This window comes from Nyctereutes procyonoides, unplaced genomic scaffold, assembly GCF_905146905.1.
Source record: "Nyctereutes procyonoides isolate TBG_1078 unplaced genomic scaffold, NYPRO_anot_genome, whole genome shotgun sequence".
Lineage (NCBI taxonomy): Eukaryota > Metazoa > Chordata > Mammalia > Carnivora > Canidae > Nyctereutes > Nyctereutes procyonoides.
The window spans coordinates 17,742,426-17,765,536 of NW_026575034.1; the positions used below are offsets into that span (position 1 = coordinate 17,742,426).

The following is a 23,111-nucleotide window of genomic DNA, read 5'->3' on the forward strand; positions in this document are numbered from 1 at the left end:
TTCAACAGTGTCGGTGACTCAGGATCAGGTCTAAGTGGCGTCTGTGGACACCTGTGAGTATGTGCATGCAGGCACGTGCTCTCTCAGGAGGCAGCTATGACTCAGCTGCACACGGCGTCTGTGTGTACCTGTGCGGCTAGGGCTATGTGTACAGGCGCGAGCTCTTGCCCCCACAGGGTGGGGGAAGTGGTTGCAACTGACTCAGCAGCATGTGGTGATTGGGTGCCCACAAACCAGCTGTGACTTTACACCTTGCTCACTTGCCAAACCAAACAACCAGTGTTGGGTGCAAATATTCTGCATAGAGTGTGCAGGGACAAAGTTCCAAGCCAGGGGCCTCCAATAAGCAGTGTGGGTCCAGCTGATTCTGTCCCTCCACTGGCATAGGGCCCCCATCTCAGCCTCTCTGGCCTGGCCTCCTGGAGGCTGGGAGACTGTGCCGCACATGGACTCCTCCATCACCCTCACCCACCAGTCCGAGTCTGCACACGTTAGGAATCAGGCCAAGAGGTACAGAGCTGCCAGCCCAATCCATTTTTCTCCCACTCCCCAAACGCCTCCTGTTTCAGCCCAGATTGTGTCTTTCTCCATCTGAGCCCAGTCGCAAGCTTAGCAAGCACAACCCTAGGAGCATTTCCAATCCCTGGGGCTCCAGACCCACTGCCTCGGCTATGGCACTGCCTGGTTCCTCCCCATCTTCTTCCTCTGTGTTCCTTGCCCATCTATCCCCGACTGTCTCTCTCCTTATCTGTCCAAGGGTCTATCTGTCTCTTTCCGAGGCAGACTGTCTGCAGCGGAGGCTTCGCAGAAGTGGAGGTGCTGACAGGGTGGGGGTGTGAGGAGGCCACTCTGTGTCCCTACTTGAGCCTTATCAGGAAAACTGAAGTTACTGCTTAGGGCTCAGGCTGGAATTTCGCCCTAGATGACCTTGCTCTGTTTGCTGGGGCCTCCCCAGGGACAGCCAGGGTCAGACCAGTCAGAAAACAGGCCCTTCCTTGTTGGCGGCTCCCCCTCCCTCCTCACCCACTCTCATCGCACCGGTGGCCCCCAGCCAAGCCTCTCCGCAGAGGACACAGAGGAGAGAGGGCTGCCCCTTCCTTGGCTCTTACCGGAACAGGGCCCGAGCTGTGTGCGTGCTGGGGGCAGCAGGGAGGGATGAGTCATGACCAAAATGCTGCAGGCTACCAGCAGGGCACTCCCCAGGCCTCCAGAAGGAAACCTTGGGGCCTTTGGAGGAAGGGGGCTCCCCCACCTTCTCTTCTCATGGGCTTCCAGGCAGGCCTGCACTGCAGACGTGTGGTACATGCGGAAGGGCTGGGAGAGGCTCTGGAGTCAGGACACCTAGGCTTTGTCCCCCACCCGTCACTGCCTGCCCTTGAGCAATTACTTAACCCTCTGAGCCTCGTTTTCCTCATCCGTAAAGTAGGGGGAAATAGCACCTTTTGGGGCTTTTGAGAACAAAATGGGCCCGCCCACGGCTGGCTCTGGTGGGCTCAGCGTCCGTGGTTTTCTTCAGCCCTTGGCAGGACAGGGCCCTTACCCACCCGCAAGGGACCGATCCTGCTGCGGGTGGGACAAGGGATGGCGGGGCGGCCAGGCCATGGCGCACGCCTGCCACCTGGCGGCCCCCAGCAGCGTCACTCAGGCCAGCGTCCCACTTCCTCAGCTCAGTCTGCCCACGCACAGGGGCACAGGGTCATTCCTTCAAAAGTGCCCACAGCTTACAGCCCCTGGCCTGGGCCACTTCAGGACCTGCCGGGCAGGCTTGGCGGGGAGGGCTTCGTAGGGGTGTCCCTCTTTCAAGCCCAGAATAGGCCTGAGACCGCTGACAACCCCGGTCCACTGTCCGGGGAGGGGTGGGGATGGGGGTGGATTCTGGCAATATTTTATTCTCCATACCTCTTTTGTCTCCATTTTCCACATTGAGTATTATTTTGTGGTTAAAAAAGAAAACTACAAACGTTATTTCTTTTATCAGATTTTATTTGAGAGAGGGGGTGGGGGTGTAGGAGAGAATCCCAAGCAGACACTGCACCCAGCGCTGAGCTGGTTGCTGGGCTGGATCCTTCCATCCTGAGATCATGACCTGAGCCAAAATCAAGACTCTATTGCTTAACTGACTGAGCTCCCCTACCTCAGGTGCCCCCAGACGTTTTTTGTTTTTTGTTTTTTGTTTTAAATCAAGGAGAGAGGGGGCCTAACTGGCTTATCCATCAGGGAATCCTGGAAGTTTTGACTTTCTAGTATCTCTGTTGCATGAAGTCTCCCATGGTTCGCTGGGAGGAATGGAGACTAGGACTTGAGGGCCTAGGATTGTTGGTCCATCTTCACGTGGCTGCCATTAATGCTCTTAAGAAGAAAGGCAGGAGAAAGTATCCCCAGCCTCAGGACAGGGTGGGGTAAATAAACAGACCAGAAATTCTGTAGAACAGAGTTGCTTGCAGGTCACTGTTGTCTCCTGTGAGCTCTGATAAGGCTCAGCGGACTATATCAGGGACATATTGGAGGACAAGGTTGTCTTGCCAAAAGGGGCCATTAGGGACACCTGGGTGGCTCAGCAGTTGAGCATCTGTCTTTGGCTCAGGGTGTGATCCTGAGGTTTTGGGATCAAGTCCCGCCTCAAGCTCCCTGTAAGGAGCCTGCTTCTCCCTCTACCTGTGTCTCTGCCTCTTTCTCTGTCTCTCATGAATAAATAAATAAAATCTTAAAAAAAAAAAAAGAGGGGGCCATTAAAAAGCCAGCCTTTGCTAAGGACCTACTAGGTGTCAATATAGCCATGAAGAGTCTGTCCTGCCCTTACGGAGCTTTGGGCTCACCTCTGAGAAAGTTCATCAGAGCTGAGTGCAGTAGGGAACCTAACCCCACATGTGTTGAGACAGAATCAGCAAGAACATCAGAAGTGGCAGTGGGAGCAGCTGCTGGGTGAGGCCCTGAGAGGGGAGTGGCTACCACAGGATCCCAGAGGGGAAAGTAGAGGCCGGGGTTCCTGGGGCTCCTGAGAGTGGCAGTCCCAGGCTTTTGAGACCCACTTTAGAGCCTTGCTGTGGCCTTCCGAAGGGCTGGTGTGACTGGAAAGTGGGAGTCTTGCTGAACAGGAGCCCTCATCCTGGACTTCAAACATTTGCCAAGTACCTGTCTTTGCAGGACACCTCAGAAGGGACACCTGCCTATGGAAATGCAAAGAGCACATTCTCCAGTAGCTTTGCATGATCACTTATCTCAGTCACCTGCAGACTTTTCTCTGGTCTGCAAGTCTTTTGCCAGTTCAACAGCCAAATCCCCATTTTGTGTCCCAGCCCAGCCAAGATGGAAAGCCCCTCATCACATGACTTTTGAAAGAAAATGCACCAGGTTGAAACAAGACACGTGGGGGTTGGGGGGAAGGTATGTCTCTGCAATGTGGAGAAACCTGAACTTGTTGATATTCCCTCACCAGTGATGGACACCTGAACAGTATGTGAGACCCCTGGACACCCCTGGAAGGATACTTGACCTGTGCAGGACCCCCGCTGAGAAGAGAGAGTCTCACTTAGGGTGACACAGGAACGTAGAACCACGAGTAGAACCCAGATCTGGGTCACTCGGAAATCCAGCCTCCGTTCCCACTCAGTACTTTTTTTTTTTTTAAGATTTTATTTATTTATTCATGAGAGACACAGGCAGAAGGAGAAGCAGACTCTACATAGGGAGCCCGACGTGGGACTCGATCCCAGGTCTCCAGGACCACGCCCTGAGTCAAAGGCAGACACTCAACCGCTGAGCCACCCAGGCGTCCCCCCACTCAGTACTTTTGAAGGCCACTGACTTAAATAAATAAAATCTTTAAAAAAGGGCAGCCCTGGTGGTGCAGCGGTTTGACGCTGCCTGCAGCCTGGGGTGTGATCCTGGAGACCTGGGATCGAGTCCTGCATCGGGCTCCCTGCATGGAGCCTGCTTCTCCCTCATCCTCTCCTTCTGCCTGTGTCTCTGCCTCTCTCTGTGTGTCTATGAATAAATAAATAAAATCTTAAAAAAAAAAATCTTTTTAAAAAAAAAAAGGGATCCCTGGGTGGCTCAGCGGTTGAGCATCTGACTTTAGCCCGGGGCGTGATCCTGGAGTCCTGGGATCAAGTCCCGCATCGGGCTCCCTGCATAGAGCCTGCTTCTCTCTCTGCCTGTGTCTCTGCCTCTCTGTGGCTCTCATGAATAAATAAATAAAATCTTTTTTAAAAAATTGAAGGCCACTGACTAGTAATCTCAGGCTGTGAGGACAGCCACACTAGAAAGAAGCCATTCACCCTGTCCCTTTAGCCATCTTACAGCTGATTGTGCTGTGGGAAGTACAGGGCCTTGGGACTCAGGGGTGAAGTTTTCTACACTCCTTTTAGGATTCTTTGTGTGTTCCGGGGAAACATATTTCAGATGCGAATGGCCTTCAAATGGGAACAGAGAGCCCACTTTGGCAGCCCTAGGCAGTGGTGCTGCTGCTTCTCACGTGGGAGGAGGGGGCTGGGCCTGGGCTTCTGAGGGGAGCAGAGGGACAGAGGAGTGTGGAGGTGGCAGCGATCCTGGCACCCCGAAAACCAACCTGTGTGCTCACAGTACATCCCTGGGAAGCTGGCCCAGGATGGCCCATCAGGAGGGCAGAGAATCTGAGATAAGAGGGAGGAAATGCACAAAGTGGGGCCCACGGAGGCCTGCTCTGAGACCCAGTGTGGGCGGCAGGGGTCAAAGCAGAGTATCAGCTGAGGGGAAGAGGCAGGGTAGCAAGGGACAGGAAGTGAGGGGTTCAGATGGGGAGGAAGAGTCAGCTGCTAGCCTCAGGGACTGAATGGAATGGGGGCTGCTTGCCTCTCCCCACTCCACGCCTTGCTGGCTCTCAGCCAAGCCCTGTAGATTGCTGCTGAGGAGGTGGACATTAACAGGGGGAAGGTCCGCAGTCCTGTGGGTACGCAACCCTAAGACAGAAGAGGACAGAAGGGGAACCTGAGGCTAGCTCTGGTTGGAAGCTAGTGTCCACCACAACTTGGCCACTGCGCAGGGCCGAGGACTCAGCAACCTCAGGCCTACAGAAGCTGAGCATAGGACTAGAGCAGTCAGAGCCCTCCCTCCATAGAAAGGTGAAGCATGGACACGCAACTGGCTGGGTGATGGGGGACAGAAAGACGGGTAGACATGTTTGATGTCCAAATGTAAAGAGGAGGCAGGGGGTATAATGAACTGCATCCTAGAAGATGTATTCCAGTGTGGATTTGGCTCATCCCCTTCCAGGTACTTCTCTGCAAAGTGAGGGGTTTGGACAGACTGACCTCTAGGGACCAGCCTGGCATTCTCGAGGCACTAGAGTTACAAATAGGGACCAGAACAAACCTTGTGTGCGAAACTGATACATTTTACTTATAAAACTATGCATTTCCAGCATCCCAGAAGGTTCACTTATGCTCTTTTGCAATCAACAACCACCCTTCATACCCCAGGGTCACTAGAATTCTGACTTGGAAATCCACCAATTAGCTTTGGTGGTTCTGGAAATCAATATAATCATGCAGAATGTTCTCTGGTTTCTTTGCTCAACGTGATGTGAGATTCATTCATGTTGTTGCATCTCTCAGTGATGTGTTAGATCTAATAAAAAAATGCAGTATCCTGGGACACCTGGGTGGCTCACTCAGTTAAGAATCTGCCTTCGGCTGAGGTCATGATCCTGGATTCCCTGGACCAAGTCCCCAGTCTGGCTCCCTGCTCAGCGGGGAGTCTTCTTTTCCCTCTGCCCCTCTCCCACTGCGGGCACGCTAAGTAAATAAGCAAGGAAAGAGGAAGAGAAAGAAACCTATTCCTTAAATGATTCCCAAAACTGATCCTTTCAATACATTTTGAGCCCCAGCTGTGAACTGGTGAAGGCTGGGCAGTGCCTCTTCCCACCCCACGTGGCCTCAGGCTAACTGCTCCTCGCTCTGCGGGCTGCTGTGCCTTGCTGGCACTCCTCTGAGGGCACAACGAGAGGCTCTGTCAAGCGGAACGGGCACCGAGGCAAGGCACACCACCAGCTGGACAATAAATCTGACTCTCCTTACCATCCACTCAGTGGTTCTGGTAGACCCTCCCTCCCTCTTCTGGAAAGAAAATCAAGGTCATGGCAACTTTTGTATTTCACACCTCAGCAACCTGCATCGCAGAAAGACTTTAGAACATAGCCAAGGCAATTCTCTTTGGATCTGTGTTAAAAGGGCAATTTTACAGTTTCTGAAGCACAACGCCCCACACTGGCTTGTGCCAAGGCTCCTGCCATCTGCTCTCTGCCAGCTCACAGAGCAAGTGGCCTCCCTCCCTCCCATTTCTACCGAAGAGGTCAACTCCTGGGACTCCTTGAGGGAAAACCCTGACTCGTGTTCTGGACACTAGAACTTGCCTCTCTGTAGAGCAGGTTTTCTCAGCCTTGGCACTACTGACACCTCAGGCCAAAAGACTCTTGATTACAGGGGACCGACTGTCCCTGAATTATAGAATGTTTGGCAGCATCTCTGGCCTCTCCGCACCAGATGCCAGTAACACACACAGTTGTGACAACCAAAAATGTCTCCATATGTTGCCAAATGTCCCCCAAGGGGGCAAAATTGTCCCCCGTTGGGAACCACTACAGTAAAGAAAGATGTTTAAAAAAATACCAGTGAGTGTGTGCTCTCTCCTTCTAGAAGGGAAAGATCAGCTTTCCAAGACACAATCAAGCTAGACCGAGTGAGTGGGCCAGCTTAGGCCACAGTAGGCATTTTAACCTGGCAACCGTGTGAGACTAAAACAAAAAAACCACACTGTTTACTCTGGTAAAAACCGAAAGAAAAACTAACAGGCATAAAAGGAAAATTCGGGAAAGCAGAGGTTAAGAGGATTCGGAGGTAAGGGCAACAATGAGGGAGAAACCATCTTTGTAAGTTCCCGTTTATGAGCGCACACGTCCACCATGGTTTCCCACATGAGTGACTCAAACACCAAACATGAAGCTATAGCTAACCTCATGACAGCTCTGGTTTGGGGGGGTCCAAGCTCCAAACTCAGTGTTTTCAGGAAGTATCCCTAAACTCAAGTTCATCTCATTCTATGAAAATACACACACATACACACAACCTTACCTTCTGTTAAATCAGACAATTTAAAATGCATGCTGTTCTGGTACTTTTATTTTCTTACTGAGTCCATTTTACTAAAAAAACAAACAAAAAAAAACCCAAACATACAAAACATTTTTAATACATCTTAGAAAATTAGCAAAAAATTAAGTTCAGCATATTACATTGTACAATATTTAGGTAAGAATATTTGAAAATTATAAATATTTGTTCCCTCTCAACATAGGACATCATAAAAATACATTTTTAAAACTTTCTTCATGTATAATTCCTATAAATGATCATGTCCCTATTTATTAAGGAAAGGCCTGATTATGACAAGCATTCACACATTCCTGAAATGTTCTGTACAGTAACTACAAAAGTAAAAGCAGGGGTCTGGCAGCACACTGACCGTTGAAACCATCTTAAATATTAGAAAGGCTTCAGTTAGTATCAAATTATCATTCCAAATGGGATTTACCGAGTTCATCTCTGCGCTGTCTTTGATTCCTAAGTTTCTATCTCCGCCAAAGCACTGCGTGAAGGTGTTTCCTTCCTGGAGCTGATGCCACGGGGTCGGGATGTCAATCAGCATCAGCAGAAACCGATACACAGGGGACAGCGACCTCCCAGCGCAGGCCAGGACCCCCGGGGCCATGGGGACCCCTGAGTGGGGGCCACTCGCAAGTAGCCATGGCAATTGGCTCCACGAGGCAGGCAGAGCAATCTAGCTGGAAGGGCATGTGCTGGGGAAAGGCTGAGCGGGGGCCCCAGCGGTGCCCCCACCCCTACCCCTACCCCCGTACCCATGGCAGCTGGTGGCATCCCCCCACCCACCCCCCCGGCTCTGTGCTCTGCCTGATTCCAGCAAGCACCTGAGGGAGCTAAAGGGAGTTTTCAGAAGCTAAAGTTTTCCAAGAAAGTAAATAAAGAGCATGATAGTGTCGACTTTTTGTTTCTTTTCAGGTAGGCCCTTATTTTCAGGAAGATAAACAAGAAGGCTTCCTTCGTATATTGAGCTGACAGGAGGCAGGGAAGGAAGAAGGGTTGGAAGCAGCCAAGCCAGTTCCTGTGTGTCCAGCATCAGCATCCCAGCTACAGCCGGAGGGTGCACACCCGACGGGGCCCCTGCCCGCTTGTCACTGCGTCACTGGTCACTCAGTGCTCTTCTTCCCTTTCCAGCTCTTCTCTCTCTCTTCAAGTTCCGCCTGGGTGAATGCTGCAGGGCCCCAGTTAGTGATCAGGTGGGGGTTTTTGGAACCTAGAGACAAACACACATTACATACAGGAAGTCCCATATCCTTCAGTTAACACAACTGTTTTCCCATAGATAAAACAGTAACTTTCTCTTTTATTTCTGAGAAATATCCATAAATGTCATACTGGCCAAAACAACCAGAAGACGTGCACAAGGGGAATTTACCTGGGCCTTCTGATCCTTTACACAGCAAATAATTTAAGAGACATTGACCCTAACTAGCTTGGTTTCCTTTTTTTTTTTTTTTTTTAAAGATTTTATTTATTTATGAGAGACACAGAAAGAGAGAGAGGCAGAAACACAGAAGGAGAAGCAGGCTCCATGCAGGGAGCCTGACGTGGGACTCGATCCAGGGTCTCCAGGATCCAGGACCATGGGCTGAAGGCAGCACTAAGCGGCTGAGACACCTGGGCTGCCCCACTAGCTTGGTTTCTATATATTTGGGCTAATGAAGATTTTCAGCACAACTCAAATATAAAAATAAAACAAAAATAAACTGGAAATATATCTGAGCACTTCAAGGAGCATGTTACCTGGCTCTATCAATCGGATTAACCCTTCATGCTGTGCCACTTTGTCCTTCCAGCTCTTGGTCTTACTAGTTGCCATCTCCAGCTTCTTTTTAACTCCCTGGAACAGAAGTAGATTTCGGATCATGCAGACACAGTGGGAGTTTAAGAGCCAAGTAATGTCTGGGCACTTACTACATCCTTTTGGGTTATCCCACGGAATCCTCCAGCCACTCTAAAGAGGCAGGAACTCTTACTACCCGCATCTGACAGACACAGAAACCGGAATGCAGAATCTGACTAACCTGCCCAAGGGCGCCCCACGCACCTAGTTGCAATGCTGCACATGAATGTCTCCTGCGTGTGCTTCAGGCTCACCGCCCCTAGGCTCCACATCCCGTCTTCCCCTCCTGCGTGTGACTTTAGGGTAACTCTCCCTGACAGCTGACACCACTTCAGCTTCATCAGTAAATGGCCCTGAAGGGATGCTGAGGAAGGAGGTTTGCTTCCAGGTTCCACTGGACCCTTCTCAGTTGCTAAGAACCTGCCACTCTTCTCAGCGGCCTAGCATGTGGGGCACCCAGGTCTCACCCCATTAGGCCTTAGGGACACCGCCCTGTGGGCTGCTTCCCCCAGTGCTCAGAGGACAGCCTCCCAGTCACAGCTGTTCTGCTGTCCAGGGGGCCAAGGCCAGGCCCTCTTCAGGGAGGTCGGGATCACTGGCAAGGAGCCAGGGGAACCCTCCTGCATCTGTATTCCCCCTCTGGGTGCTCGGCCTCAGCCTCAGAGGCACGGGCTGCCTCCCGTAACTGCCGTTCTACCTGTAGTTCCTGCATCCTTAGAGTCTTCTCTACTGCTTAGCAGGTAATCCCCTTGTTGTGGGTAATCACTGCTTCTATTAAGCTTCCCGTGTTCAAATTACTGTGTGCCTCCTCACTGGACATCACCAGATCCACCTCACCACCTGCAAGAACTACTTCTTACAGCTAAGCAAAATTCTCACTGTAGCCTCTTAAAATAAGCAAATATTATTTCTCAAGGTTTCAGTTTTTACTTTAATTCCAGTTAGTTAACATAGTGTTATATTTAGAGGTCTAAATGTTTGGTTTTACCACTTTACATGCACATTTGCAGGGATGAGGTGAATTACCTCATACTGCTCAAGTGCCTGTTTCCGCTCGAGCTCGAGCTGCTCCAGCTGTTCCATGGCTTCCTGAAGGGCCTGTTCTTTCATGACACGCTGATTCTCCAACTCCTGCTTCTCTGCCTCGGTTGTCTGAATGGCCTGCTGCTGCTCCAAGTGCCACTTTTCTAGTTCAGCCCTCTTGGAAGATTCTTCTTCTAGCAACCTGTAACACAGAGAGTCAGGATCAAACTTGCCTGGGCTCCCACACCCACCCTAGCAGATGATAGAGCCACTGAGAGGAGCACACAGACCTCAGGTCATCTAATCCACCTCCCTCATTTTACAAGGAAGAAACTAGGAGCCACAGAGGCCCATATTCACAAAGCTGGTAAGGTAACCCATGTATTCTGTTTCACCCTGCTCCTGTTTCACCCTTTTTTTGAAAACAAAAGTAACATTTATGAAAGGTTTAATGTGCCACAAACTGGGCCAAGAGCTAAGTGTATTTTCCCAATCCTCACAATAAACTTAAGTGCTATCAATATGCACAGGTCAACGATGAAGAAAGTGAGGCACAAAAGTGAAGTGACCTGTATCAAGTCATTCACCTGGCAGGTGAGAGGGCCAAGTTTTGAAATTTGCCTGGTTGCTAGAGCATTTAAACACTTCTCATCTAATACAAACCTATTATCAAGGTGAAGGAAGAAGGAGCCAACAAAAGGCAGAATAAAACAGATACCACTTACTGAACAATCACTACATGTCAGAACCATAACTTCATGATTGCTAACCCCCCATCAATTCTGCAAGGTATTATCATCCCTCCAGATGAAGCAATAAAAAATCAGGGTGTTTAAAAGTATGTTGCACAGGTAGTAGTGGATTTTAACCAAGGTCTGTGTGACTCCAAAATGTTCTTTGAAGAACTGGCTATCCAAGAATATCCAATTATGGAGACATTTAAATATACTAACGTACAATCCAAACCTGTACCCAAAGTACAGACAGTGTAGTTAGATGCCAGCCCAGCACGGGGCACACTTCCAGTGGCCTGACCATCAGCATGCTCTTTCAAAGCCAGTGACTGAAGGAATAAAGTAATAGTCCAGATAGCCTCCTGTCACCACTCCCAGCAGGCCCTCTATGATACCCTGCGGGCTGGTTATCCTGAGGGATGGGCCACCCACTGCTTCACAAATTAGGTGAGTTTATTTACGGGCAGCCTCATCCCTAGGAAGTTCTTCCTCAACTAGAAGGAGCTCTCCCACCCACTACCCCTAGTTCTACACAAGACCATTCACTCCCTCCCCCAATGTCTCCTGGAGTGTGAGATCCACAACTGAACACAAGACTGCAAATGTGGTGTGACCAATGTTTACCTACTCAGTGTACATGTATTATGCACCTTCTGTGTGCTTTTCTAAGGACTGAATGAGACTAGAAAGGCCTGTTGTTTCTTCATCCTAGTGGTAAGAGTATGGAGGGGAAATGGACATTTGGAGGTATTCAGGCTACCCAGTGTGAATCCCCTTCATGTGTCCAAGGAATCTACCACAGTAGGGGTCTAGGTGGGAAGCAGGGCCCATCTCCCACTACATAAGCCACAGACCCCCGCCCTCCTGCCCTTTGGCAGCCAGGGCTCAGTGGAAGCCTGAGCTGGGCTTGGCTAAGCAGATGCCCTTCCTGGCACTCTGACACTGAAGCAACTGACACACAGGAGCAGAGACAACGGAGACTTTGTCTTGCTGCTGGTGGCAACATCCAGTGTTGAGTGATAGCAGAGGCAATGGTGATATCAGCAGCATCCTCAATGATCTCTCCCCCATGGATGGGTTTGTGCTGTGGTTGGGCTGCTCAGGCTCCTTTGGTTAAGCCAGTATTCAGGTCTGGCCACCTGTCTGCTCTAAAACAGATAGAAGGCCTGTCCAGAGCCCCAGAAGCAAGGCTCTATCAGGGCCCGAGAATGAGAACAAACAAGTTGGCCAGCCAATCTGGCAGACAGTCCCCCCTCTTCACCAGGACCTTAGTCATTCCTAGAAATGACGTTAGCCCAAGCAAAGTACTTAAAGGCACAGGATACAAACTGATGTGGCACCTGGCCTGAAGCTTCCTCACAGTCTCCTCATCTTGCCGGGCCTGTCTCTCATCCTCGAGAGCCTCCTGCAGCTTTAGGTACATGTCTTCCAGCTCCCGTACTCGCTGCAAATACTGTTCCAGTTCAGAGGACTTCTGGGCAACCTGTTCTTCCATCTGCTGTCTGATCTGATGGCATAAAAGGGTCACGTTAAACTCAGGTTGCTTTTACCCTCAGGGCAAGTCTCCCACTGCTCCACCATCATGAACGATGCCACTACCTACAGTGCATTGGGGTGGGCAGGGCCCAGTCCTTCCCTCCAGAATGGCAGGTGGAGGAAGGAAAGCACCAACCCAACACCAATACCAACACCACACCCAGAGTCTGGGGACAAACTATGATTCCTCCCCAGTAGGGTTCCATCCCTTCCACACCACACTTTAAGGTCAAGTCAAGGAAAAAAAAAAAAAAAAAAACTATTTCCCTGAATAATTTCTTTTTAAATTCTTTTCTATTATAATGCCACAACCTCTTTACCCACAATCTTCTCCAAAAGGAATGAATCTCTGCCTTAAAACAGTCAAAGGATTAAAATAAAGGGGAAAGGGAAGACTGAGGAATGGCCAGGGTCCTCCCACCTCTGGCTGCTCAAGGCCCCTTGCTCCGTCCCTGGGGCACATCCAGCCCTGGGGGGACTCGAGTACCTAAGTTAGCGCCCTAACAAGTATATGTGTTCTCCTTTCTGAATTAAACAGTTTTAAATCTCTGCCTTAAAAATTGAAAGACAAGGACATCTAAATGTAACAGCACACACACTAGTATGTGTCTGCAGTTTATAAAATTCTCACTGCTCACTTCATCCTCAGAAGAGTCATGAGCGATCACATGACAAGGCCTCCAACTTAAAGAAGAAAAAAACTAATGCTCAAAAGCAGGTACAGAGAGGAAAGAAACCCAGATCTTCTGGCTGTGAAAGCTTTGCTCCTTCACCCCACATCTGCCTGCCTGTGTAATTTTCTCTCATAACAGGAACACGTCTGTCTCAATGCGAAGCAACAAAAAGTTACTTAAAAAATGTCAAGAGCATCTACTTAATGGAGAGTGGGCTCAGTTCTCTTCCACACATTACAACTCTGTACACAAACCTGTGTTCCAATGAACTAGCTAACCACCTAAAGCAACCTGGCTCTTGGGTCTCTTGGGGGATGGGAACCTCTAAGATGAATCAGAGCTGCTAAGAGCAACAGATCAGAATTCATATGTTCTCATGATCTCAGAACCTCCCCGCGAACTTTGCTCATTACAGAAGAGAAATACCATGCTTACTTTTTCCATAGCTATTTATTTTCCAAGCCAGGACTCTTTGAGAAGGAAAAGGGATGCTGTTAATAACTATATCAGGATAGCAAGGACTATCCTAGGCAAACCAAGAAATATAGTCACCCTAACCACAGTATTGAGCCCCCACCCCAATCCATGAATTTCACTTCTGGAGTCCTGAAAGCAAGATTTATATTCTTTTTATCTTTATATCTTTGGCATGGTGCCGGGCACACAGAAGGTGCTCAATAAACCCATAATGAATAAAGAAACACAGAACTTCCCCATAGCTCACTGCATGTCAGAAGCATAGCCTAGCTGACACGAAGGCCTCACTCTGGCTTCCCGGGCCTTGGCCCCTCCCGCTTCACGCAGACTGGCTCTGTGAGCCAATGCAGCAGCATTCCAAGTTCCCAGCTGTGTGGTACTCACAAGCTTCTCTCGCTCCAACTCTGTGCTGAACCTGGCCTGTAGTTCCACTTGAGTCTGAAGGCGTTTCTTTTCTTCTTCTGCTGCACGAGATGCTGCTTCTTCCAGTTTCTACCCAATCAAAAACCCACCCACAGAAAAGCAGTAAATATTAGAGTGGAGGTGTGTTAGAAAGTGAAATGGGGGCACCTAAGGTGGCTTAGTCAGTTAAGCATCTGATTTTGGCTCAGGTCATGATTCCAGAGTCCTGGGATGGAGCCCTGCATCTGGGCTCCCCACTCAGTGGGGAGTCTGCTTCTCCCTCTGCCCCTCCCGCTGCTCATGCTCTCTCTCTCTCTCTTTAATAAATAAAATCATGGGGGATCCCTGGGTGGCTCAGCGGTTTGGCACCTGCCTTCGGCCTAGGGCATGATCCTGGAGTCCCAGGATCAAGTCCCACATCGGGTTCCCTGCACAGAGCCTGCTTCTCCCTCTGCCTGTGTCTCTGCCTCTCTCTCTCTCTCTCTGTCTCTCATGAATAAATAAATAAAATCTTAAAAATAAATAAATAAACAAGATCTTTTTTAAAAAAATCTATATATGAAAAAAAGGAGAAAAATGGCCACACTTAAGCACATGGGAAAAGCCAAACATTCTTAATGTTCAATCAAGATGGAAAAAAAGCTTTTAGATCCACTGGAATTCCATTCCAACAATTTTCCATTCAATATACAAAATAAATTAGGTAAATGAATGACTTTTTAAGTCTGAAGAACATCATGAAAAGACATCATGAAAAGAAAATTTTGTATAGTCATTGAGTTAAATTTAACTTGCAAATGTACTCATGAGGTTCAACATCTATTTCTTTTTTTTTTTTTTTAAGATTTTATTTCTTTATTCATGAGAGACACAGAGAGAAACAGAGAGGGAGAGACACAGGCAGAGGGAGAAGCAGGGTCCATGCAGGGAGCCCGACGTGGGACTTGATCCCGTGTCTCCAGGATCACACCCTGGGCTGAAGGCGGCACTAAACCGCTGAGCCACCCAGGCTGCCCTCAACATCTATTTCTTGAGTTCTTTCTGTACGGTTTTATCATCTCACACATTATTCCTTAAAACTTAACAGAGCTTGACTTAACAAGGGTGGCAATGAGGAGCTCCACGGACCCATTCCCCTAGTGGAACATCCATAACTGGTGAAAATAATTAAAAAAAAAAAAAAACACCAAAACAATGATTTAAAGTCTCTGGAAATTATCTTAAGAGCATACAGCAAATGGAGACCATTTATCCAAGAAAATCTACTAAATATTACTAAGAACAGTGAGTCTGTGGCATTTGAGCCATAGTGTGCCTTCCTTTCCTCCCTACAATGTCAGTGAGAACAAAGTTCTACTCCTGGTAAAGAGGGAGCTCTTTCCTCATAGTCTAGCTACAGTACCCCACCCCAGAAAGAGCAGCCACTAGTATTCTCATTCTTTCCAGCCCCATGTTGCAGAACCTCTATTCCAAGCAAAAGTGACTAAGAGGTCTGAGATTCTTTCTTCCACCCAGCCCCGCTGAACTCAGGGATGACAGGCAGAAATTACTAGGCACCATCAGCCCCTTGTCCCAATTACCTGTACAGAAGAAATTCCACACCAAAAGAGGCAAGCCTAGAAGACCAGAGGCTACCACCTCCATCTGGTGACAGGCTCATAAAGCAGGAATACCATGCCAATAGAAAGAGACTATTTGTTTCTGCCACGAGCTCCAGAGCACTGGCACATCGGTTTGGCCAGACAGATAGGCAAGATCAGAAGTTCTCCCCAAAAGACATGACATAACTTTTTAAAAAGATTTTATTTATGGGATGCCTGGGTGGCTCAGCGGTTGAGCGTCTGCCTTTGTTTGGCTCAGGGCGTGATCCCCAAGTCCTGGGATCGAGTCCCACATAGGGCTTCCGGTGGGGAACCTGCTTCTCCCTCTGCCTATGTCTCTGCCTCTCTCTGTGTATCTTTCATGAATAAATAAATAAAATCTTGAAAAATATATAATTTATTTATTTATTAGAGAGAGAGAGAGCATACAAGCAGGAGGGAGCGTGGGCAGGCAGAGGAAGAGGGAGAAGCAAGCTCCCTGCAGGGCTCAATCCCAGGACCTTGGGATCATGACCTAAGCCAAAGTCAGATGCTTAACTGACTGAGCCACCCAGGCGCCCCAGAAATGTTATTTAAAAGGTTATTTAAAACACAGGGTGAAGAAGTTCAAACTTAATGATACTCTTGAAAGCAACAGAAATTTTAAGGAATTAAGAGGTGGCTCATTGCTCCACAAGACCAACAAACTAAACCACAGATCAGCTAGAAGTTAGAAACTGAGACAGAAAAGAGCCCTCATGTAATAGGAACAAGTCTCAAAGACCACAAGTGGGCTTGAATTTAAGTAATATCAGACTCCGGAGCAATTTAGGTCCTGTGCCACTGTTGAAAACAATAGAGCTCTAACAGCTGGATAGGATACCAAAAGAGGCAGACAGCTTAACAGAGATATCAGAGACAGAGACACACAAAGAGAACCGTGCTAACGTCCTGGTCATCCCAGGGTGCTTTGTGCGTGCCCAAGGCTGTGCCTGAAGAAGACAGTCAAGAGGCTTCACAGTGTGAAGAAAACAGAACTCACTGTAATAGCCCAGCCACGTCACTAAACAAATGAACAAGCAAACAGCATGCCCTGAGGGGAGGGAGGAAATCCATACCCAGAGTTGCTACAATATATTGTCTAAAAAGTCCAGTTTTCCAAATGGAAAGATATTTCATGATCATGGATTGGAAGAATAAACACTGTTACAATGTTCCACCCAAGGCAATCTAATGTAATGTAATCCCTATCAAAAACCAACAGCATTTTTAACATAACTAGAACAAATAATCCTAAAATTTGTATGGAACCACAGAAGACCCTAAATAGCAAAAGCAATCTTGAAAAGGAAGAACAAGACTGGAGGTATCACAATCCCAGATTTCAAGATAGACTATATAAAGCAGTAATAATCAAACAGTATGGTACTGGCACAGACACATAGATCAATGGAAAAGAACAGAAAACCCAGAAATAAACCCACAATTATATGTTCAATTAATCTACAACAAAGGAAGCAGGAATGGGAAAAAGTCTCTTCAACAAGTGGTGCTGGGAAAACTGGACAGCTACATGCAAAAGAATGAAACTAGATCACTTTCTTACACCATACACAAAAATAAATTCAAAATAGATGAAAGCCCTAAATGTGAGACTTGAAACCATAAAAATCCTAGAAGAGAGCACAGGCAGTAATTTCTCTGACATCGCTTCAGAGCATCATTCTTTTAGATAGGTTGAGGCAAAGAAAACAAAAGCAAAAATAAACTATATCAAAATAAGTTTCTGTACAGCAAAGGAAACAATCCATAAAACTAAAAGGCAACCTACTGAATGGGATAAAATATTTGCAAATGATCTATGTGATAAGGAGTTAGTATCCAAAACACATTAAGAACTGATAAAACAAAAAAAAAAGAACTGATAAAACTGATAAACTCAATATTAAAAATAATAATAATAATGATCAGTTTAAAATGGGCAGAAAGGGGTGCCTGGGTGGCTCTGTCAGTAAAGTGTCCAACTCTTGATCTCAGCCTGTGTCTTGATCTCAGAATCATGAGTTCAAGACCCGTGCTGGAGCCTACTTAAAAAAAAAAAAAAAAAAAAGGCAGAAAACATGGACAGACATTTGTCCAAAGAAGACCTACAGTTGAGCAAGACACACGAAAAGATACTGAACATCACTCATCAATCAGGGAATGCAAATCAAAACCACAATAAGATGTCACCTCACACCTGTCAGAATTGCTAAAATCAAAAACACAAGAAACAAGAGGTGTCAGCAAGGATGTGGAGAAAAAAAAAGCCTCATTCACTGTTGGTGAGAATGCAAACTGGTGCAGCCACTCTGGAAAAAGTGTGGAGATTCCTCAAAAAATTAAGCATAGAATTACCATATGATCCAGCAATCACACTATGGGGTATTCCCCTAAAGAATACAAAAACATTAATTCAAAAAGATATATGCATCCCTATTTTTATTGCAGCATTATTTACAATACTAAGATATGGAAACAACCAAATGTCCATCAAAAGATGAATGGATAAAGAAAATGTACACATACACACATACACACACACACACGCAATAGAATAGAACTCAGCCACGAAAACAAATGAAATCTTACCATTTGCAACATGGATAGAGCTAAAGGATCTACTACAATGGTAAAATTCAGAGAAAGACAAATACCATATGATTTCACTCATATGTGGAATTGAAAGAAACAAAACAAAGAAAAAAAGAAAGGAAAAAAACCAGACCCTTAAATACGAGAACAAACTGGTGGTTACTAGAGGGGAGAGCTGGGTGGGGGGAATGGGTGAAACAAGTAAAGGAGATTAACAATACACTTACTGTGATGAGCACTGAGTATTGTATGGAATTGCTGAGTCACTATAACGTATACTTGAAACTAATGTGACACTGTATACTAATTACACTGGAATTAAAAATATTTTTTTTAAGATTTTATTTATTTATTCATGAGAGAGAGGCAGAGACACAGGCAGAGAGAGAAGCAGACTCCATGCAGGGAGCCTGATGTGGGACTCAATCCTGGGACTCCAGGATCACGCACTGGGCTGAAGGCAGGTGTTAACCCGCCAAGCCACCCAGGGATCCCAAAAAAATAAATTTTAAAAATAAATAAAATGTCCAGTTTTCAACAAAAAAAAATTATATGAGATGTACAAAAGAAATATGTGACACATATATAGGGAAAAAAAGCAGACAACTGATTGCCTTTGAAGGGGCCCTGATGGTGGATTTAGCAAGGATTTCATAGAAGTTATATGTTCAAAGAACCAAAGGAAACCATGCTTAAGGAAGTAACAAAGTATAGAGATTATGAATAAAAATATATAAATTATATAAATTATATAAAAAGAACCAAATGGAAACTCTGGAGTTGAAAAGCAAAATAACTAAAGTAAAAAATTCACTAGAGGTTCTCACCTATGTATTTGGGCTGCAAGAAGAATCAAAGATCAATAGGGAGAAATGCAATTTGAAGAACAAAGAGAAAAAGGAATGAAGAAAATGAACAGAGCCTCAGAGAAATGTGGGACACTGTTAAGTGTACCAACATCCACATAATGAGAATTTCACAAGAAGAGGAAAGAGAGAAAGGAATAGAAAAATGTTTAAATGGCTGAAAACTTTCCCAATTTGATGGAAAACATTAATATACACATCCAAGAGTTTAAAAAACTCCAGGATAAACACAAAGAGACACATACCCACACACATCATAATAATTAAACTACAGAAAGACAAAAAGAAACTCCTGAAAGCAACAGAAGAATGATTCATTACACACGAGAAAACACCAATAAGGGGCAGCCCGATAGCTCAGCGGTTTGGTGCCGCTTTCAGCTCAAGGCCTGATCCTGGAGACCTGGGATCAAGTCCCATGTTGGGCTCCCTGCATGGAGCCTGCTTCTCCCTCTGCCTCTCTCTCTCTCTCTGTGTCTCTCATGAATAAATAAAATCTTAAAAAAAAAAAAAAAAGAAAAAGAAAACACCAATAAGATTGAGAGCTGACTTTTCAACAGAAACATGTGACTAGTACTGAGCAAAGTACTGTAAATAGAAGTGAAATGTGATACTTCTGGGCTGGAGTACTTAATCAGCAAATCATTGAACACTTTTTAATTAAAGATTTTATTTATTTATTTGACAGAGAGAGAGAGAGAGCACAAGCAGGGGGAGTGGCAAGGCAGAGGAAAAGGAAGAAGCAGACACCCCACTGAGCAAAGAGCCCAATGTGGGACTCAATCTGACCCCAGGATCATGACCCAGGCCAAAGGTAGACAGCCAACCAACTGAGCCATCCAGGCACTCCACTGAACACTTTTTCCTCTGGTACAGTGAATAGCAAGATTTGAAATAGTAGCTATTGCACCTGCTTGGATTTCATAATTATAGATGTATATACTCTGCTCCAGCAATCCCACTTCTAAAAATTTATTCCAGATACATTGAAATGCGTATAAAATGACACAGGTACAAAGTAATTCCCTGCAGCACTGCCTATTTAATCAAAGATTAAAACAACCCAAATGTCCATTGAGAGGGGACTGGCATTGTTTTCTTAATTTCTCTTTCTGATAGTCCATTAATAGTGTATAGAAACAACAGATTTTTAAAAATATTTTTAAATTAATTTAATTAATTAATTTGAGAGAGAGAGAGCACACACAAGAGAGCACAAGCAGAAAAAGGGGACAGAGGGAGAAGTTTAAGCAGACTCCTCACTGAGCAGGGAGCCCGATGTGGGATTATGACCTGAGGATCATCACCTGAGCTGAAGGCAGATGCTTGACTGACTGAACCACCTAGGCACCCCTAGAAACAACAGATTTTTGCATATTGATTTTTTATAACTTTACTGAATTTGTTTATATTAGTTCTAACAGTTTTTTTTTTGACAGAGTTGACAGTTTTTTCTACATAAAATATCATCATCTGCAAATAGTGACAATTTTATTTCTTACTTTTCAATTTGGATGTCTTTTTCTTGCCTAATTGTCTGGCTAGGACTTCAAATACTATGTTGAATAAAGGTGCTGAGAGTAGGCATCTTTTTCCTGATCTTAGAGAAAAAGCTTTCAGCTTTCCACCACGGAGTACAATGTTAGCTATAGGCTTTGCGTGGTATTTATTATGGCAACATACATTCTCTCCATACTAAAGAAATAATGCAGTATTAGCAAACCAAGTTAAAAGAACCATATACCATGATCAAGTGGGATTTATTCTTTTGTATCATTTAAAATTTGAACCATATGATTATATTATCTATACAAAAGATTGTATTTTTTAAAAGAAACCAAAGTATAAACAAAAGTTATTTGGGAATAGAGGGGGATGAATAAGTAGAGCACAGAGGATTTAGGGAAGTGAAAATAAGCCTGAATGATACTGTAATGGTAATACATGTCATTATACATTTGTCCAAACCTACAGAATGCAGAACACCAAAAATGAACCTTAAAGTAATCTATGGACTTTGGGTGCTATAGGTGTCAGTGTAGCTTCATCAACTTTAACAAATGTATCACTCTGGAAGGGGATGTTTATACCAAGAGAGACCATGCATCTGTTGACACTGGAGGTATATATGGGAAATCTCCATTATCTTCCTTTTAATTTTGTCATGAACCTAAAAGTACTCTACAAAAATAGTCTTTTTTCAAAAAAGAATACTTGGGCAATCTCTTTAAAGAAATCTATTAATTTACAGAAACTACCATAATTTCTTGTTCCTTCTTCCAAGTGAGGCCAATCAAGTCTTACAAACCTCACAAATGTTATCAAATTCCAGGTGATTAAAATATTCATCCAAGCAGGTTTTTTCTAAATATGTTTCAATGAAAATTGATGAATTGTATTTTTTAACAAGAAAAATAAAATTAAAGATTATTAAGGGATCTATTATAATTCTCAACATTTACTATCAAGTTAGTTGCTTAAGTAATTCTTGTAAAACTAGGTAGTAGGAAAACTGTCTACTTTGGCCTAGGTCCTTGCCAACACTGGGCATACATTCACATAAAGCAGAACAGAAGACGTACATGCTCATGGGAGGCAGAGTTTAAAAGAGTCCATATATAGTTTAAAAGGATGCCAGATGCCTAAGTCTCAAATGCATGATGCTAAGTCAACGAACCCAGTCTTGAAAACTTACATACCGTGCAATTCCATTTAAATGACAATTTGGAAAAGGCAAAAACATAGAAATAGAGAAATCGATCAGTGATTTCTAGAGGTTAGGGATTAGTGGACAATCTGGGTATAGGGGACAGTGTGAGGAAATTCATTGGGGCATGAGAATTTTTCTTCATTCTGTCTGTGCTGGTTACAAGAATCTAGACACATATAAAAACTCATGAAATGATATATAAACCATGAATCTTACTGTTTGTAAACTAATAAGAAATTAAAAGGGACACCAGAATTTTGTAATATAAATATATATATATAAATATAACTTGGGTAGTAATTTCAGGGGTATTCACTTTATGATTCTTTGTATACACTCTATATATGATATATACATATATAATGGAATATTCCTCAGCCATCAAAAAGAACGAAATCTTGCCATTTGCAATGCTGTGGATGGAACTAGAGGGCATCATGCTAAGTGAAATAAGTCAGAGAAAGACAAATACTGTAGGATTTCATTCATATATAGAACTTAAACAGATGAACATAGGGGAAGGAAAGGAAAAATAAAATAAGATGAAAATAAGGAGGCAAATCATAAGGGACTCTCAACTATAGTAAACAAACTGAGGGTTGCTGGAAGGGAGGTGGGGGATGCAGTTATTGGGTGACGGGCATTAAGGAAAGCACTTAATGTAATGAGCACTGAGTGTTATATGCAACTGACGAATCACTAAATTCTACCTCTGAAACTAATAATATACTGTATGTTAACTAAATTGAATTTAAATTATAAAAAAAAGGAGGGATGATGGATAGGAACAACTATTTCTAACATCGGATGCTCACATAATTTGTAAGGTTATAAAAGTATTAGAAAATTATTTGTGAGTCTACTCAGAGGATGTCAGCACAAAGTGTGGCATTTTCATGGACTGCAAAGAGAGAACCCCATCAGGAATGTGGGGGCTTATACTGTGAGCATCTCTCATACTCCAGGAAAAAGGTGCTACATAGGAGACACAAAAGGGTCTTTGATCTTATAGTTAGGAGGTGCTCTCTCATTTAAGGCAGATAGGCTCAACCCATCCCAAACCCACCAACACCCCCACAATCATGATACAACTAAGCAACCAGTTTTTCCAATGAATGTCAACTATATAATCTACAGTACTTGACTTCCTAGCCCTGAGATGAAAAGAGAAACTAACCCAGACTCTGTATCTTTGACTCCAAATGGTAAGTGAGACCCACAGTTCTACACTAAGGGTATTCACAAGTAAGGATGGGAGCTAAGGGGAGAAAAACTAAAAAGGCAATACATCCTGCCCAGATCACCAAAAGTGACCTTGACATCCTTAGGGGAATAAAATTCCTCATACCTCTCTGACAAAATTCAACTGTGCTCACTATTCTTATTCTTTTTCGGTCAATGAAATGCCTTGGGCTGGGAAAACCAGGATATCTCTCTCACTCAGCAATCTAGACATACTTCCTGAGAAAACAATTTACCAAAACATCTGCTAAAACTGT

At 45.1% G+C, this 23,111-nt stretch overlaps 1 protein-coding gene across 1 annotated transcript in view; it reads right to left on the bottom strand.

The window, feature by feature from the left end:
- Positions 1-7,907: 7,907 nt before the first annotated feature.
- Positions 7,908-23,111, bottom strand: part of SWAP70 (switching B cell complex subunit SWAP70) — a 70,540-nt gene continuing 55,336 nt past the window's right edge. The window contains exons 8-12 of the mRNA XM_055318084.1: positions 13,805-13,912; positions 12,074-12,240; positions 10,003-10,201; positions 8,877-8,973; positions 7,908-8,346 (exon numbers count right to left, since the gene is read on the bottom strand). Of these exons, the coding sequence (XP_055174059.1) occupies positions 8,240-8,346; positions 8,877-8,973; positions 10,003-10,201; positions 12,074-12,240; positions 13,805-13,912 (678 nt within the window). The 3' untranslated portion in view covers positions 7,908-8,239. The remainder of the gene's footprint in view (positions 8,347-8,876; positions 8,974-10,002; positions 10,202-12,073; positions 12,241-13,804; positions 13,913-23,111) is intronic.